General features: G+C 49.5%; 5 protein-coding genes across 5 annotated transcripts; 3 read left to right on the top strand and 2 right to left on the bottom strand.

Annotated features, from left to right (window-relative positions):
* Positions 1–1,408: 1,408 nt before the first annotated feature.
* On the top strand, positions 1,409–2,908 carry N7515_002758 (pepsin-like aspartic protease; the record flags this gene model as incomplete). The annotated part of the gene is made up of 1 exon (XM_056663502.1): positions 1,409–2,908. The coding sequence occupies one exon, from the start codon at positions 1,409–1,411 to the stop codon at positions 2,906–2,908; it is 1,500 nt and encodes a 499-aa protein (XP_056525615.1).
* Positions 2,909–3,323: 415 nt separating this feature from the next.
* Positions 3,324–4,685, bottom strand: N7515_002757 (uncharacterized protein; the record flags this gene model as incomplete). The annotated part of the gene is made up of 3 exons (XM_056663501.1): positions 3,324–3,358; positions 3,408–4,456; positions 4,519–4,685. The coding sequence occupies 3 exons, from the start codon at positions 4,683–4,685 to the stop codon at positions 3,324–3,326; spliced, it is 1,251 nt and encodes a 416-aa protein (XP_056525614.1).
* A 1,020-nt stretch (positions 4,686–5,705) lies between these two features.
* Positions 5,706–7,312, top strand: N7515_002756 (putative acyl-CoA thioester hydrolase; the record flags this gene model as incomplete). Its single annotated transcript, XM_056663500.1, has 5 exons — positions 5,706–6,005; positions 6,069–6,133; positions 6,186–6,482; positions 6,539–6,720; positions 6,774–7,312. 5 exons carry the CDS (start codon positions 5,706–5,708, stop codon positions 7,310–7,312), a joined length of 1,383 nt encoding a protein of 460 aa, XP_056525613.1.
* Positions 7,313–8,243: 931 nt separating this feature from the next.
* znfA (putative C2H2 finger domain protein) lies at positions 8,244–10,385 on the bottom strand (the record flags this gene model as incomplete). The annotated part of the gene is made up of 3 exons (XM_056663499.1): positions 8,244–8,739; positions 8,800–9,909; positions 10,003–10,385. The coding sequence occupies 3 exons, from the start codon at positions 10,383–10,385 to the stop codon at positions 8,244–8,246; spliced, it is 1,989 nt and encodes a 662-aa protein (XP_056525612.1).
* Positions 10,386–14,772: 4,387 nt separating this feature from the next.
* dspC (dual specificity phosphatase YVH1) lies at positions 14,773–16,276 on the top strand (the record flags this gene model as incomplete). The annotated part of the gene is made up of 4 exons (XM_056663498.1): positions 14,773–14,816; positions 14,942–15,169; positions 15,434–15,784; positions 15,841–16,276. The coding sequence occupies 4 exons, from the start codon at positions 14,773–14,775 to the stop codon at positions 16,274–16,276; spliced, it is 1,059 nt and encodes a 352-aa protein (XP_056525611.1).
* Between the last annotated feature and the right edge of the window lie 2,613 nt (positions 16,277–18,889).

Here is an 18,889-nt window from a genome sequence, read left to right as displayed (position 1 = left end):
TTGATTCGAAATGTGTGTATCCTCTCCACTCCATATGACCACACAGTTGGAAGGGAATCCATAAGCTGACTCAGTTCCAAGTTTGTAGTTATGTCCTTTCTGGTGACCTCGGGATAGGGACGTGCGACTCTCATATCACTGGCTTCGGCCTATTATCTGAAATATTCGTGCGAGCAGGGTGATGTCCGTCTAATTTGCCATATGTATGCAACTACGTAGCTGTGCAGAGCTTTGCATGTATCCAATATGACCAATTAGAAATTCGTAAGATGATCTGCATGGATGGAAAATAGATCTATCGATGTCAGATCTCTACTGCTATATCGTATACTCGCACAGTACATGGGTTCTATTGTAGACACACCCCCTATTTTTGACTTTGGTACGACCTATGTTGATGACTGGTGTGTTGACAGGCAACTCAATTGAGAATGAAATATGTTCAAATAGACACAAGCTCATGTCTGATGTTGATTCTGCGGAAAAAAGTGGTTCCTGTCAGACAAATGTTCTCGGCCAAAGTGGAGGCGTGGAGGCACAGGCCCGGCGAGTCTAGACCGCTGATGCTCGCTGCATGCCTCATGGTTTCTGTGCCAGTCGGCATTATCTGTCGATTCCGCGGTGGTACATACTACATGTACATGCCTAGGAATCAAATGAGCTGGTCTCAAGTTATTGTTACATTTGAAGTTTGGTAGCCTTTCAGGGGTTGGCATGAAAGACTTCAATTCTTGGCGAGGAATTTCTGGGAGATTGAAGAACGTACTGCGTATAGACAAGAAGACCATACGAAACATAGCAGAAGGTTATGTTCAATAGTAGCATCAAAATAGTCAGAAATAAAGCTTCCCAGCAATGCTGGACTATCGCGTGGCGCTATGGTCCCGTCCAAACAAGTTTTGGTTGGCGCTAGAGATTAGAGCACGGGGTTTAGCTCTGACTAGTGCCCAATTAGTGACAAATGAGCCGATCAGGGCTCAAAAGAGGGTTAGACTGTGGTTAGACAAGTGGAAGATAGTTCCTGCGGGAGAGCTAAGACGTTCCCAGTTTAGAGGCAAACTGGACTCTTGTCAGGGGTTTTTTCCCTCTTATGGTGGAGCTCATGTCCGCCACCTCTGAACCCCCTCACATCTTCCATGAGGCCTCTCCAACCTCCTCTTCTTTAAATCTCGGTGTTGGATCGTCTTTCTTTTCTCTTGCTTGTTTTCAATTCCTTCATAGTCTTGCACTTCGTTCTATCGCTTAATTCAGTCCTTCAATAATTCCTCATCTCATCCGTCAGCTCCATCTTCACGCATCGTGAAACAGCATCCAACGGTTATCTTGAAAAGACAGACACTCAATTGATACTGTCTTCGATTATTCAGATGCAGCTTACGACTTATCGCGTCTAGACTCCCCAGGGATCATGCATCTCTCATCATGCCTGGTCTTGGTTGCCGGCATTTCAGGCGTACACGCCTTTTTCCCGTGGGAGTTGAAATTGCGGGCAGAACTAGGCCAGGGCTCAACCGAAAAGAAAAACGAACGTCGCTTTTTGCCATGGAATTTGATTGAACCCAAATCTGAGGATGACAGCTCCGACTCGAAACCTTTCACTCTCGACGTGAAAAAGATGCCCGTTCGTCGTGCCAATAATTACACCATCGTCGAGGCGTATACACCGTCGCTGGATAACAGTGTGCAGTTGAACCAGGATGGAACGGACTATTCATACTTCTGTCCAATCCAGATAGGTTCCGAAAAGCAACTCATGTGGATGCAAGTCGACACCGGAGCACCCAGTACCTGGGTCTACGGCTCGCAATGCGACAGACCCATTTGTCAAAATCGCCGCACATTCAACTCATCAAAGTCCACCAGCTACGAAAAATACTCATCGTCGGGATTCACTATCTATTACGGCAGTGGCGAAATTGATGGAGAGCTGGGGAACGACACCATCTCAATCGCAGGTCTCGAGATAACGCAAACTTTCGGCCTAGCTACCAATGCCTCCGAGCGTTTTGAGAACTATCCATTCGACGGCATCCTTGGTCTGGGGCGATCCTATACAAATGGGTGGAAACTGCCATCCTTCATGGATATTGTCGCCGACAAGAAGCTCCTCAAGTCAAACTTGGTTGGGTTTAGTCTTTCTCGCGCTGAAACTGATGCCAAGGATGGAGAGGTCAATTTTGGTGGTGTCGATACAACCAAATTCGATGGCACCATCTCCTATACCCGCACCGAAGGCGAGGTCTGGAGCATCCCCATGGATGATGCTTATGTAAATGGGCAAAAGTGCAACTTTTCCAGAACCTTGGCTACAATTGATACAGGAACCACCTATGTTCTGATCCCTCCCGATGACGCCAAGACGCTCTTCTCTCTTGTCCCTGGTTCCTTCCAGCAGTCGGACAACCCGAGCAACTACCTGGTGCCGTGTACCTCAACTGCAACCATCGAGTTTGAGTTCTCGGGTGTTAGATATAACATCTCTCCCAAGGACTACATCGGTAGCGCCCTTGAGGATGATCCAGATCACTGCATTTCGACCATTGTCAGTTATGCACAAAACAACGCAACCTGGCTTGTGGGCGATGTCTTCTTGAAAAACGTCTACACGGTGTTTGATTTCGACAATGCGCAAATTGGCCTCGGGGCGCTTGCCTCTTCCTCGGCCGAGGCCCAGAACGCGACCTTGGAGTCAATTTCCTCTTCTGATTCCTCTTCCGGCCCCTCTTCCCCAACCCCGGTGGCGGTTCCCGCTGAGGGCAATGGGACATTCACTCCACCGCCAGTCGCTACGACTACTACGTCGGCTGCGGAAGCGACTTCCTCATCGGCGGTTTCGGCCGCATCCCACTTTACTCGTGGCATTAGCTGGTCTATGCTCACTGTTATCATTGGCGCATTTGCTATCTGAAGTGCATTTTAGCCAGTTTTCCATTCTCAGCGGTTTTGATTTGGCGACAATCATATTTCTGCTCCTGTATCACTTACTGTACACTCGCTCATCACCTCTTCGTGCATATTCTCTTCCTTTGCCGATACACTTCCTTTCACTTGTTAATACACCAGGGTCTACATATCACCAGCCATTCCAGCATGACTTGGCGGAGATCTGTTTGGGATTCTGTCTGCTGCACATATCACTCGTTCGATGTCATATTCCATCCTTTACGGGGATCTCTATAATACATAGCGAACATAGCGAACATGCTCCACCCGCTTCTCCCCCAATCGTAGTCCTGTTTTAGGTTCCGTCTGCATATCCCAACCAAGTCCAATGCATGTACTACGATGCACAAACTTCCAAATCTCTCCCACTTACAATTTCTCTACGGGGCCAGCGTATAGTTCTTCGGACCCGACTCTGTATCCAAATTAGCCCCCCATCCTCACATCACAACAGCAAGACTTACCCAGAATATCACGATTGAAATCATCAACCCCATTGAACCCAGCAACCCCCATCAAGATATCCAAATCCGCCAACAATGACTTCATAACATGTCTCACACCCTCCTCTCCCTGGATGCTCAGCCCCCAAATCCAAAGCCTTCCAATAAACACAAACCTCGCCCCAAGCGCCAAAGCCTTAACCACATCACTCGCCCCCCTAACCCCAGAATCAAACATAACATAGATCTTGTCTCCAACCGCCTCCACAATCCTCTCCAAAGCATCAAGACTAGCAACCGCCCCATCAACCTGTCTCCCAGCATGATTACTCACAACAATCCCATCAACCCCAAGCTCAACACACTTTCTGGCATCCCCCACCGACTGAATCCCCTTAATGGCAAACGGCCTTCCTCCACTGATCCTCTTCCAAGTCTCCATTAACCAAGGAATCTTGTCCCACCCCCAAGCCCGTCCATGCCAGACCGAATCAATCCACTTAACCGACGCCTTCACAACGTCAACATCAGGATCAATTCCGTCCGCTTGACACCTTTTCCGAAAAACCGGATCCTCAAGACCCATCTCGGCGCCAAAACCACGATAAAAAGCATAATTCGACGTCGCAACGTCGTCATGTCTCCAGCCCAGCTGCCACGTATCCGTCGTGAGGATCAGGGCGTCAAACCCGTTCTCCCAGGCGCGTGTTAGGAGCGAGATGGTTAGCTCGTCGTCGTGCGGCATGTAGAGCTGGAAGAAGCGTGGTCCGGTGCCGTTTGCGGAAGCGACGTTCTCGATTGAGGTGCTTGCTGCTGTGGAGAGGCAGTAGGGGAGGTTGAGTTCGGAGGCGACGGTTGCGACGGCGGATTCGCCCGAGGGGTGGTAGATCTTGTTTATGCCGATTGGGGCGAAGCCGATTGGGGCTGAGACTGTGTGGTTGAAGATTGTGGTTTTTGTGGAGCGCGTGTTTGTGTCGACTAGTTGGTTGGGGATTAGACGGTGCCGGTGGAAGGCTTGTCGGTTTGCCAGGTGGGTGGTTGACATGCCGGCGTTGGATGAGGCGTAGTACCTGGTTTGCGTTAGTAGACTAGCGGTTGTCTGATTGGAATATGGATGGGAGAGGTATTGTACCAGCCGCCCTCGCTCAGCTTCTCTTTGGCTCTTTCTTCCATCTTTCGGGGGTCTGTGTTGAATAGTGGCAGCTGGCCTTCACTCTGCTTCAGGAAGTTCTCTCGCTGGTACAGAGCCCATTGGGCTGTGTCGCGCTCTTTGATATGCGGGTTCGTTGGGTCACTCATTTTGGAGATTGTGATCTTGGGTCTCAAGTTGTTTAATGGATATGTGTATTGTTGGTGCCCAGAAATGCTCGTATATACAGTATGGCAGCAGGCAGACCATTCGCTTCAGAGCTCACGGGGAGTCCTCGTTCTTATAAGTACGAAGTATATATAGAATCAGGTTATAATTCCGATGACTTCATCTTGACGCAGCTTGGCTGTTCTTGGACGGATGAACTAACTTCGGCCCGCAAGAGTTTGGTCGAGTCTGATCGGACTTCATTCGACGACCCAATATATGGATGTGTTTATGGACAGGCTGATGAACAAGGGCCATACACAATGGATTTGAGAGGTCCACGAGAATTGGAACAGTCCTTTTTCCAGGTTCTGATGTTAACCTTATTATTTATAGACCTGAATTGTGAGCGGTTTGGATAGATGGAAGTATACCTGCACTCAAGATCGATATATTCCGATGTGAGTGATAATCCATTGCTGATAGCACTGGCTAGCTAAAAGTACCTGAAGCTATTCCACTGACCTGAAATACAAATACCCCAGACATTGACTTAAATTAGATTCTCAACCCCAGCTTCCCCAGTATCAAATTACCCCAACATTTTCGGGACCGATGACGTCCCTCGGGACTGATTTTCATATCCGAGCCGAGATTTTCCGCCGGCAAGCCAGAACGGGTAGCTTCTACAATCCATTTTAGCGGCCACAGAAGCCTCAACTCATAGTGCTCGTTTCACTTGTGCCAACGAGGGGACCTGTAGAAGTATTTAAGTTTTCCATGAGATGCTAAATGCCTCTAAAATGGACCACCTTCACACTACCTCGCCAATAAGAGTTTAGGAAGTATCATGACCTAGGCGGTAGCTACTTTCTGCCACGCGGGTTTAAGTCCCACGTGGTCGCTGCTTGACTCCGTACGCTGTGTAGATCAAATCCTCGGGTGTCGTCACTCCAAGTACTCCATACAAATCAACATCTATCCCCATTTCAACTCCCCAAGCACCTGAAGTCACGATAAAAATGCTTGGCCTCGCAGGTAGAAGATCAGCGCTCACACGCTCAAAATATCTGGCGACTGCGCTGCCCGCTCGAGCTGCACTCGGAGCTCAACACTCGTACATCAACAGTCAGGATTTTCACTCCACGCCGGCGCAAGCTGATTCCAGACCGACATGGATGCCCATGCGAGTCAAGACGCCGTGGGTTGATGCATTGACCCAGGCCCGCGAGTCCCAGGATTCTGGAGAGCAGAAGACGTCCGCGAAGACCATTGAGCGTGACCTCTCGCCGAAGAAGATGTCCGATAGCTATTACAGTGCTGTATGATCATTTTTCTCCCCGTTTGAGGAAATTCAGGGAATTTGTTCACTAACTACTTTTTAGATCCTACCTTTGGCCCAGGATAAATGGCTTCTGGATTCTTACCTCAACTCATCCGGTCATATCAGGTACGTCGTTGATATCTTCTCACAAAGAGCGGTTAACTAATCATCCGACTAGATTGGGCTCACTGCTGATGGACCTTGATGCTCTGGCCGGCATAGTTGCCTACCGTCACACGGGTGACGGAGTATCCACGGTCACCGCAGCTTGTGATCGAATTACCATTGAGAACCCGCTGATGGAGATCTGCGATCTTGAGCTCAGTGGTCAATGTACATACTCTACAGGCCGATCTAGTATGGAGATTTCCCTTCAGGTCACCAAGGCCCGTCCGGAAGGAGAGGAAGCAAAGCCCGAAGACGTGCTGATCACTTGTGCTTTCACAATGGTCTCCCTGGATCCAGCTACCAAGACGTATGTCCCTCTCAGTTATGGATATAAACGAACAGGAACTAACACCACCCAACCAGTCCCGTCCCTGTGGCCCCTCTCATCGTCGAAACAGAAGAGGAAAAGAGGCTGTTCCAAAAGGGCGAAGAGAATCACCAAGCCAAGAAAGCCCTTCGCACCCGCAGTCTCCTCGAAAAAGCCCCCGACGCCGAAGAGAGTAATCTAATCCACTCAATGTGGACAAAAGAAATGTCCTACCTAAGTAAGTCCATCCCATCCCACAACCTCCCAAGATGCCCACCTAACAAAACCAAGAATCCAAAACCCCCCGCCCCCAAAACCTAACCTTCATGAGCGACACCGTCCTAAAATCCGCCATGATCATGCAACCCCAATACCGCAACCGACACAACTTCATGATCTTCGGCGGTTTCCTACTCAAACAAACCTTCGAGCTAGCCTTCTGCTGCGCCGCCTCCTTCGCCCACGCGCGCCCCAACTTCGTCGCCCTGGACCCAAGCACCTTCGAGAACCCCGTGCCCGTCGGCAGCGTGCTGTATCTGCGCGCGACGGTCGCTTACACGGAGCCCGCGCAGCGCGAGGGCGATAGCACCAAGTACACGAAGGTGCAGGTGCGTGTTGACTCGAAGGTCAGGGATGTCGAGCACGGGACGAAGAAGTCCACTGGTATGTTTAATTATACTTTCTTGGTTGAGGGCGATGTGCAGGTTATGCCGAAGGGGTATGGGGAGTTTATGCTTTGGGCTGATGCCAGGAGGAGGGCTTTGAGTGCTGCTGAGATTGATCCGGCACATAATGCTCTGCGGGGGATGCAGGATAGTGTTACTGAGTAGGAGGGTGTCTGGTTACATATGGGGTTTTTGTTTTGATCTAGGTAGACGGTGGTGGCATCAATGTTATCTTGTGTACTTTTAGTATCTGTGCTTGGTTTCTCCGTTTTGACTCCTAATATCGAAGAATCTATGCATAGATTGAAAAGGTACTGATCGAGCTGTAAAACTCACAGAGCCCACGTCAATTCAAGGCTACCATGCAAAAGAGAGTTCTATATACAACGCCCCATGCCCATCGCCTCACCATTCCGTATGTATAAAACAAAAGCGAGTAGAAGAAAGAGTATATATAAGACCAGAAGGAGAAGTAGAAGAGAAGAAGACACAAATATTTCCAGTAGATTCCAGATTCCATTCCACTCCAGCATGAACAACATGAACCCGACTCCACCGATGTAAAATGAGAAATGTAATCCGAATCCCCACAGCATCATTGCAATGCAACTGGGGGTATACACAAGTTTGATCCGATGATTTGAAAGAGATCGCAGGTCCGATTTGTATAACTCCCTTTTGCTCCTTTTCTTATTGTGGAAAAAGAATTGATAGAATGGTCGTTTCGAATCGTGAGGTTGCCCGGGCTGGTTTTTGCCCGGGGTTCTTCGAAGTGGGCTTTTTGCACTTCGTTTTTTTTTCTAGTTTGTGTGTAGGCGAGATGTGTTTTGTTTCTGTTCGGCTATGTTTGTGAGAGTTGGGTCGCTTGTTGTAAGGGTGGTTGATGGTGTGTGAGGATGATGCGGTTCGTGATGACAACTTTGTGTTGTATAGAGTCGATCCTGAACTCGTTGGTATAGCACAGAAAACAAACCTGGTTTGCTGGTGATCATATAGCGGAAGACGGAGACCACCAGATAGCGAAATTTCCATCATGGGAGACAAACAAACGCTGACTATCATTGCTCGCCAAGAACCTCAGATATGGCGTTAGATGTCAACGACCCCCATTCTGGGGACCAGTCGCAGTCGAAAGCATATCTCTAGGTTCCCTCGGCTCCCTCGGCTCAGGCGGCTGTTCCTCTTTCATGCAAGCGTTCTCCAAGATATTAGTCCACTTCCCACTGGTACCAGCATGACTATGCTTCAGGTGTTGGCGGAAATGGTCCGCACGGAAGAATTTCTTGGCGTTGTTGCACTCGCCGAATTTGTGCACTGTAGTCAAGTGCTCGAACCGACGATCCCAGTCTGGCTGTGGGAGGTTGGGGAATTCCTCGCCGCAGTAGCCGCACGTGTCGTGGGAGGCTCCGGCGTTTGTTTGGCAGCTTTGTGCGCCAGAGGAATGGAAGGCGGACTGGAACCTGACGAGGGCGGCGCAGGACCATGAGTGACGGCGAAGGTGGAGGGAGTTTTGGTGGCGCTCGGCTTCGTTTTTGTTTTTGAAGCGGTTGCTGCAGTAGGCGCAGGCATACTGCTTTTCCATCTCGTGTGCACTGGTAAATTGATCAGTATGGGGTATGGGGAGAAAAGAAAATCCCGTATTATCAACTTACCGTAGGTCCTCTGGGCTGTCAAACTTTTTAGGCTTCTTTGGACAGCAATCGCAGATGAATAGTCCGGCGATTTTTGGCGCGGCGGCTTTCGGTACGTTTATGATGGTCGTTGGTACAGACATTTTGCCTGTGGCGTCTGTTGCGGGTGGTTCTAGGGAGGCGGGACCTGGGAGCCTTGGAAGCACAGGCTGGGCTATCGTGACTGGAGAGCGGGGGTTGAGAATTGATTTTTCGTGGTAAGTGTCGAGATCTGAGCTTGGGGAAAGACCACCTGGAGACGGGCGGTCGTACGGGGAAAGACTGGTCATACTGCTGCCCCCAATAGACAGCGTCGACGAATACGATCCGGTTCGGATACTCAAGGATGAGGCGGCAGAAAGAGTTCGCTGGCTTGTCGCGTAGTTGGGGTTCACCGTTAATGAATTCGTCGACGGATGACCGCACAGTCTTCGTTGGGACAGGTCTCCGTTACTCGTAGTAAGATGCAGAGTATGCCTGTCATCACCTATCGGCTCGCGCGGAGGCGAAGATGCCCGTCGTTTCATGCCAAGTCTCGAAGGATCCGGGTAAGGCGGAGTAGGTTCTCGAAGAATGAATTGTCGCGGAGCTGCTGGCTCGTTCGTTGAGAATTCCTCCTCCACGTCGGAAAACACTCCCTGGTCATAACTTCCACGATTCGATCGACTGGGTAAACTGATGCTGTCATCTCGCTGTGGCGTTGTCCCTCGGTGACGGCGACGGCCCAATGATCCTTGGTCGTGATCCGGTGCTGATGACGGTGTATTGCTTTCTACACTTGGGCTGCGGCCTTCGGCATACTCTCCCCAGCCGACCTTGGTCCTGGGAGAGACGCCCCCAGATTGAGGGCTGTTGTACCATTTCACGTCTAGTGTCGATCCTTCTGAAGGTCCAGGTGATGGCAGATTACTGGGATTCCGCGAAGGGACGGTAAGCGCGGTGAGCGAATTTCGGTGGTCCGTTCCACTGATAGATCCCCTCGGGGAAACATGTTTGATTTGCGGCTTTCCAATTTTGGATAGTAGATGTTGATCGTATGCATTTGACGAGTCGATGACACTCCGCAGTGAAAAGTCGCGCTCACCACTCAAACTATCAGTAGTTTAGCAATGAAACCAATCATGTAGAAAAGCGCGGTACTGCGAGCCCAGCTGCTCGTAGCCCTTGCGCATCATGCGCGCTTACATTGAACCGACCGGATTCGGGTTGACCGGCATGGAAATTGGAAATCCGTCTGTGACTGCCCGCGGGGGCTCAATCTGGATCTGAGTTTCAGGACTGCCCGAGACGGGGGCACCACTCTGCCTCCCTTCTAGCTCGTCTATTTGCATTGGGTCACCTTGAGACGCCATTTCAGGCCGCCGATGACCTCCAAATAAGCTGGAGCTCGGATCTATTGGCGGAAGAGAAACTGAAGATTGGGGATTGGCGTGTTGCCAACCAGCGTCATGACCGACCTCCAGATCGCGAATTCTGGGTGGGGGCGGCAGTGGCGGAGGAGCACTGTTCATGCTAGTTCGGGAAGCTATAGGTAATGGGCCGTGGGATGAGAGTGCCAGCTCGGGCATAGCGTGTCGGAAGATTCTGGCAAAAGTGCGGCCGTGCTCTCTGTAATCATGGAATTTGGCGAGTGGGAGAATCTAAGATCCATTCCAGAACCAGAACACAGGGCCAAAACCGCAATCAAGACTGGCCGGCGCGGACTCCCATGAATCTAGGCTGAGATCGGGAGGAGTAAAAATCCCCGAGAAACGAGGGAAGGTTAAGCTTGATGGATATCGGAATGGGCAGGTCGAATCAAGATCTCAATGTTGCAGCAATAGCCCAATCCAGTTGAGTGCAAACGTCGGTCGTGAAACCAGCTCCGATTCTCAAGCGGACCGTTAGCCAGTTGAACACCCCGCCTCCGATGAAGAGACGCTCAGAAGGTCCAGCTTCTGTTCACTTCCAAGTGTGGAAGGCGAATGGTTATAGAGGATGGCGCAAGAATGGAGGAACTTCATGCAGTGTAAGTCTACTTCGGGCATCAGTTCATCTGACCGCGGAACTTGACCTGAGTATACAAGACCGGGGTCTTGCAGGAAAGAGAATAGGGCTGAACAAGACCTACCTCGGACCCTTGTTCGGCGATTCGCCTCATAAGATGGAACGTTTCCGGGTAAGTGACACAGGGAGAGCTCTGTGTCCCATAGAAGTTGGCCACTGCAACTCAATCAAAGCGAGGCACACACATGCTTAAAGAAAATAGAATAGAGAAAGATAAAACAAGATAAGAGCTAATGTAGTGGTTAGAAGCAATACAGAAGAGTATAAAAGCAATACACACTTGGTGCAACCAAGCGTCCCGCCACTAGCTGAAGTTCGATAGGGAGGGTTTAGAAAGGAATGAAAGGTCGAAAGCTGAAGCTGTTAGAAAGGAGGGGGAGCTGACTGAAGCTGAAGATCAAATAGAGCAAGCAGGGTAAATAAGGAATGAAATGCCAGAAGCGCTAGAAATGCCAGATCGGAGAATCAAGCAAGTTCTAACTTAGGCACAGAGAGGGGGGCAAGTTGGGGGTGATCTCATTCTCAAGGGAGAAATATGGAAAAAGGCCCAACTAATCAGAGGCAAAGAGGCGAAAAAAAAAGAGGAAATTGAAACATACCAAGTCTCGGGCTGGAAGTTCTTTGGGTGACGTGGGAAAAGCCGTATGTATGTACCGTGGTGTATAAGGGTCACGTTCGTTACATACCGATTACAGGGGCGCTGAATATCTGGTATTTCCATTGTCATCATTGTTTTTTTTATTATATTTTCGTTTCTTCTAGCAATTCATCCCAAGTTTAATCCAACCTAAAATAAATCCAGATTGACCTCGTGGAATTGAGCCACGTTGGAATGACAGCGCCTTAGGGCACAAGGCTGGAATCTAGTATGTAACCTTAAGAGGGGCGAATCAGCCTTAACGGACACACCGGTAGCTTTCCCTTTCCCACAGCCGCGGTTCAAACGGACTTGAACTTGGTTTGTATTCCAGGAACTATCTGGACTACACATACGCAGTAAGGTAAAGAATGAACTGGTCCAGATTTCCAAACAATCCCGCTGATCTATGTGAGTCGTGACGCACTCTACCCCATATGGAGTCTTCACGTTAGTGATGGGATCGTGGAAGCCAACCAGAACGTCGCAGAACGTGCGGTCAACTACCTAGTGGAGAGACTCGCTCGTATTTGTATTGGACGCCTCGCAAATGCGACCCAGATGAATATCCCGTTGTATCGTAGTACTCCCTAGTACTGTGTATGTGTACATATGCCTTGGGGCTTGGGGTCAGTCAGTTTCATACTCCTCTTCCTAGTGAATGCCACATGTTCGTCTAATTCAATGGTAATGAGTGAGTAGTCCTTGTTTCTGTTGTGCCTTTCCCAGCCAAGTCAAGTAAAATAAGGCTGAAGATTGTTGGCAGAGCCACGTTCGCTCCTCGAGGAACCATGGTTTGTTTAAGAGCTGGACCTGGCGACTTGTTGACCCGCAATAAAATGCCCAGACAGGGGGATATCCCGCGAAGATACGCCTTTCTAGGAGAATGAAGTATAGATTGGCAGGGTCTTGAGCATATTCACAACCTACCAGTGACAATTGGTACCGAATGGCTTGGAAATCTTGGCATTTAGGCTTAATATCCTCCCGGGGGCATAGACGACATCGAGCCTTGGAGTGAATTGGTTGGGCTCCTGAACCCTGGACTGCGGGAAGATAGATGCACGAAGCAACTCAGTAGAGCCATTGGGCAATACCCAGGTACATATACGAGAACCCGAGATCTTGTGCTGCGTCGGAGGTTTCGGGCCCTACATTCGTTAAAGAACATTCTTTTGCCTCCACTCCATCAAAAGGCGGACAATGCTCGAGTCGTTGGACATTGACCCCACTGATTTGCTAGCGCGCTCCACTTGGCGTCTGGTATTGCAGGCACTGCCACACTGCCGCTCTGTCCGTCATTTGGGCGCAGGGGGTGTGAACCTTGACTTGGGTGGTGTGGTCAAACATTCGAAGTCGAATCAGACATGATAGACCGCATTTCTCACAAAAAAATCGCAGAAGGTAGCGTGGACTTTGGCGATAAAGGCGTGGGAAGTAAAGCCGAACGTTGGAACAAACCCTCCAGAGCTGCAGGGAACAGCTGAGTAATCGGAGCGATGCTCCACATTAGCTTCGAGAACAATAATCTGAGCGATTTTCTTTTTCCACGGGATGGTTCGACAAATCAGCTCCTTCGGGTGACATTCTATGTAGTGTGAATTAGTGTGGACTGTATTCTAGAATGTATGTATGCCGTATGGACACATATACTGTAGTACACAGTACACAGTATATGGCACGTAATAAGATGAAGTTTCATGCCTTCAAAGCTTATGGATACATGATGGAGCCCTACCAGATGCATGACTTCATACCGAAACATCCTATCAGATCGTTTGCCATCTGACTCGATCAGTCTCCATACTCTGCACAGCCATAATGATTGACATACACCTTTCCCAGCACTTAGGCTATTACCCGATACGAAGGCCTAGCTAACTACATGATTGACTGTAATCATGTCAATAGTTTACAGTAGCCTCGCCAAGCAAAACAGTCACCAGTAGTTTGTGATGCCAAATGGAAAATGTGGAGATATCACACCCATTGCTTCGTCACTTGTGGCGGATGTCCGTCCATAAGTTTCCCATTACGCATGGATATCTGTGATCATCACCATAATCCCAATTTGGTGTTCCTGTAGGCATCCTTGACTCTTTAGGAAGTCATCTCGGGTACAGAGTACATAATAGCCCTGTTGGGCTGACACCTGCGTACATCAATGTACAAGGTGTCCAGCCTCTAGGCTGTTAGCAGAAAGTAAGCCTTGAACCCTGAGCTCGGATGCTGCATTGTAGGTAACTGTACGGAGATACCCCCTGAGGCGCAGCTAGCCTCAAACCTTAGAGGGCTGCAGCCTGCCCAGGTGGAAGCGCGTGTCACACTTTCAAGTTTCAATGTGATGCAAAGCGCATGAGCCTCTTTTGGTGTCATATTTACGGAGTACCTACTCCCGAGCAATTAGCCCGCGCGATCTGGTCCCGTGCGCTCTCCGGCTCCATGTCTGGTCAGGTTGATCCTCCCCGCGGTAAGCCTCACTCCGCGGTAAGCCCGACTAAGCCCAAGGTTAGCAAGCTAGTGCACTATTCGCGAATCGCTACCCCGTGACTCGTGAGCGACCCTTGCTCGTAGTTGTAGCCAATCAGATCGTCGGCTGATAAGGTCGATTTTGTTGTATTCGAGCTTCGTGGGAAGTAAGTCACTACTGTGTATGAACATATGTGCCAGGTTCTGTTGACAGTACTGTGGTACTTCGCGTCTTTGATAAACAATGTACCTAGTCAGTGTATGTACAAACAAAGTCTTGACGGATACTAGAAGATCATTCATTTAGCAAATCCAAACATCAAACAGCCTGAGCCCAGTCTGTGCATTGTAAACGGAGCGCCTAGAAAGCGCTAACCCCAGAGTGGGGGGATCCTCATGCAGCGGGCGACCTCCAGGGCTGTACACCGAACGGATCACTTAGTCGTACACACTTGGCATATTTAACATGTGGTTATTGGAAGGTTATTGATTAGTTATGGAGCCTCTTTTGAGGAACCTCAGTCACTTCCTCCAGAGACTGAAATATGGATATAGCAGTCAGAAACAACAATCTCCGTGCCTAAGGCGCTAAGGTCACATGCTTTGTCATACCCTTGCCCTATCAGACTTTTTGAGTTTGGCAGGGCCGAGGCTCAACCTCCGGCCTTCTGCGATCTAGGAGAAAGCAAGACAAGTTACAGACTTACACAGTATACTTCTTGCCTGGTTGAGCCCCGACTTCGTATCTCCCTCAACTACAAGAAATACCTGTCGCTGGCCAGCTGCAGCCACCCTGACCCAAAATGGCCATGAATCAAATTAAAGGCCACAATATCTATATTGGAGGGTTGGTCTCACTTCACTACTAAACATCCTTGCTGGGGTGTCGCTGAAATGGAACTGGATTCGGAGATTGACACTGCTGGTTCCTAGATTGGCGATTTTTATTCATTGCTAACCCGGCATTTGTAGTATTTTTAGTCTCAAAAACAAAGCAGCACTTGCGCGGGCAGATATCTCGCATGTTCTCTCAGTGCTACGTCTCAGTCAAACCGAGCAACTGGAGACTTTCGCACCGTACCAACATCTTTCCATAGATGTTGACGATGTTGAGGATGACAACTTATTGGAACACTTCCCCTCCGCCATCAAGTTCATTCAGTCCGGCCTTGACGGCGGTGGAGGAGTACTTGTGCACTGGTATGTCAAAATATGATATCTCTTTTCTCATTCCCCAGATCATTCCTTGGTCTCCAGCTGCCCACCATTTCCTCTTGTGGAATGCACTGCCTTGAACGGCTTCATGCCTTTTACATCATCGGGGTTTCCTCCATTGCGATCTACAGGTGGCCGGGGGTCCCCGAAATACCCGCTGATGCAGGCTGGGCCCTTTTCTGGAAATAGACAAGCCGTGCCTGAATGATCTTGGCCTAGAGAGATGTACAGTTGCTGACTAGGATCTAGTGCGATGGGGAAGTCCCGCTCCGCGACTATCTGCATCGCCTACTTGCTCCACCGGCAGCCGGGAGCACTCACACCGGAATCTGCCCTTGCACTGATCCGTGAGAGCAGACCCTTGTGTGAGCCAAATCCTGGCTTCATGCAACAGCTAGAGCTATACCATAAGATGGGCTGTCCAGACGATGTGACCGACCACCCAATGTACAAGCGCTGGCTTTATCAGCGGGACGTTGAAGAAAGCGTGGCATGTGGCCGTGCTCCAGAGCTTAAATCTGTGCGCTTCGAAGATGAACAGCCTTTACCGTCACAAACGGCCACCGGTCCAACGCTCGAGATCAGATGCCGCAAATGCAGGTCAGTCGATGCCCATTCTTCCAAGAAGAGAGTTCAACCTTACTAAATCCATGCAGGACCAAATTGGCAACGAGTCCATTCATCATTCCACACGAAGAAGAAAAGCAAAATACTGCCAAGTCCTCAGCCACTGCCGAATGCGGTCATGTCTTTCTCCACCCTCTGACCTGGATGCGCCCGAGTCTCTTCCCAACCGCGGACGAGGCCGAAGATATCCCGGGTGCGACATATGGTGCGCACCCCGATGATGCTCCCCTTTCTGGACGTCTCACTTGCCCCAACGCCGTCTGCGGATCCAACGTTGGCAAATTCGCATGGCAGGGTCTGCGATGCAGCTGCGGTGGATGGGTGGTGCCTGCCATCGGTCTCACCAAAGCCCGCGTCGATATTGCGAAACAGGTCAGCCTAGCTCCGAGAGCTAATCCTGCCATCCGTCTTCCTCCGGGCATGCGAGCTCCGGATGCCAATAGTTCTGGACGTGGCAACCTTTGAGATGACGGGATGAATACCATGCATGCATACATAGTTTTACGAGTCATGAAAGCCTAACGGTCTGAGTTACGTACATTACTTCTATGCTTTACGCTTTTATTTGTTTTCACATGTTCCCGCCAGGGGTTCACCGAGCTTGTTGTGAGAGTGATGTGGTACATCGGTACATCTGAGCTCGGACGTGAGTCATCGAAGTCCACGCTTCGTGCACAGCCGCGTCATAATCGAGGCAGCTGCTTTCTTCAGAAAACATCACAGGTCCATGCGAGGGAGTATAATCATGATCGCCTTGTCTGTACCGTTTCAGTATGGAAGATCAACCCACGAGCAGCGACACTAGCCACCAGGTCCATAGTGATGCTTGAGAACACCGCCTCCGAACCTTCATCAAATCTGACAGGAGGCTCCTTCGTTCTCCATCCCATGACTCACGAAAGCAAGACACAGTAAACCGCACGCCAAACGCCATGCCCCTGTTGATCCGTACTGCCTTTGTGGTGTCAATCGAACCTAATATTATCCAAGCCGACAGTTCTCCGAGAGCAACCTAGGTAACTATGCAACAAGCTTGCGATTCATACTCAACGCCTCTTCGTTAGCCGACCCCAACAAAGCAATTCTCACAAACCAAAGACATGCGTCTTACACAGACTCAACGGGATATAGAAGATCATTGTAATACAGCATCGGCGACATGAGACAGAAACCAAAGCCCTATTTTGAATTGTACATAAAACCTTCATGTAAAATCCAAGCCAGAACCAGCGCTTACCCTACCCTAGGGCTGCCAGGGCTGCCCCATATCCAACATACACAACCCGACTCGTGGCCCTGTTCTAGTCCAGCCCAGCCCCAAGCCTTGTTTATGTTTCCCCCTGTCTCCCGGGGTACGATCCCGTCGAGTCGAGCAATGCAGCTCCAACAAAGCTAAGGAAGATACCCACGGCAGTTGGTCGCGTGCCAAGAAATGCCGAGTTTCCCAGCAAGCCCACAAAAGCTACGGTAGATCCACCAGCGCAAACGCATACTCCACTCTTCTTCTTGTGAATCAGTGATTTCACATATCCCTCTCTGCTTTCTCTACTGTTGTAAGGTTTGTAGCGCTGGCATTTGAATTGTTTCAAGGGATCAGTGTAACGCCAATGACGCTGGGATTGTCAGAATTCATTTCCTCTCCCCCCCTCCCTTCTGCCGACTTCCAAGGTTTTGAAGCAGAAGGAGGCTGTGCAAAGCGGGTCTGTTTCCTATGTTTCCCGATTGGCTTGAAATATGTGTATTGGTATTACCGGTATTCATGTGGTTTTTGTTTATTACGGTATCTTTCCTTGAAGCATACTTGGGACATTTCTTATATCTACATCTACTTCTCACTGTCCTCGTTGGTGTTCTATATTGAACAGGCAGTCGACTAATGCTTAATCTCCTTAGCGCGGGCATAGCCACCATGATCAGAACTTGTACCCGCAGTTTGACGGGAAACTACTATATACGGAGAAGCTCTCACATACGCGCCAGATCCATATAAGATTGGCACGAAGCGTTTCCTAGTGGGGTGGGGCAGTGCACGCTGCCTTGCAGGGGGAACTCCCGGTGGGGGGTTCTCATCTGGTCTGGCTTGAGAGACCAGACAATGAAGGCGGTTATCGTTGGTCTTTTCCACATGGATCATGGTTAATGCATAGTTGCATACAGTACTGCATAGTTTACCAATAGATTCGGTCTTGATCGCCTTGCGTCGATCACCGATGTTTAGCGTTGTTTCATCTTTGTCTGAAATTTGATTTCCGGATTCGGTTGTGCTGCATATGGCTTGATAGTATATCACTTCAGTAGATTGAATTGGCAGTTAGAGGGAACCTTAGAGCTGAATTTAGTGATTCTTGAATTTGGCAGTCTGTGCAGCAGATTTCTAGCTATGTACCTGCTTTATTCGAAAGTACGTTATCTTAAGCCATTTGCTGCATGGTCTGGGCACATCATAGAACCCTTCACGTTTTGACTAGTTTATTGCTTCATCAACTTGCTTGTCAACTAAATAGATGCCATATGCATGCTTTAGGCTACCAAATACTTACGAAAATAAAACTAAGCAGGTCACACTCCCGGCAATGCCCAAGCAACACATGCATATCATTTCACGGTGTAATCTTCCGAGTACCCAAAAGAACACGAAGCAGTATCATGTCTGCCTTCGCTCGTCGTATTAGCTTAGAGCTGGTAGGTGATAGTCTCAAGCATGTATCTACGACAGGAGGTGCTCTAGCGTAGTGCCATCTACTGTCAGCCCAGGCAGCACCCATTTGATGAGTCTGACTCGAGGAATTCACGAGACATCCTAGGTATGGGCTTTTTCAGTATTCCAGCTTGTGGGCAGCCCCAGGCTGCCGCGTTGTTAGTCGGGGGTTCTATATCCAGGTTCTGAAAAAGTGTTGTTCGCTGACATGGGCATGTGAGATCTGATAGAAAGGTTATTACCATGCAAGAACGTTGACGACTCCTGTGTCGTACTAGCTGCTGTTCTGCCTAGAACCTTATAGGGTGTCCATAAACAGACATGTACCGGAACGGAAGTAAGCGGATGGTATAGAATATTCTAGCGTGAGGTGGCATCCT

The sequence above is a fragment of the Penicillium bovifimosum genome (assembly GCF_028826915.1).
Source record: "Penicillium bovifimosum strain IBT 22155 chromosome Unknown utg000002l_segment0_segment0, whole genome shotgun sequence".
Classification (NCBI taxonomy): domain Eukaryota; kingdom Fungi; phylum Ascomycota; class Eurotiomycetes; order Eurotiales; family Aspergillaceae; genus Penicillium; species Penicillium bovifimosum.
The sequence above is the reverse complement of the archived record's forward strand: the minus strand, read 5'-3'. Positions and strand labels throughout refer to the sequence as shown.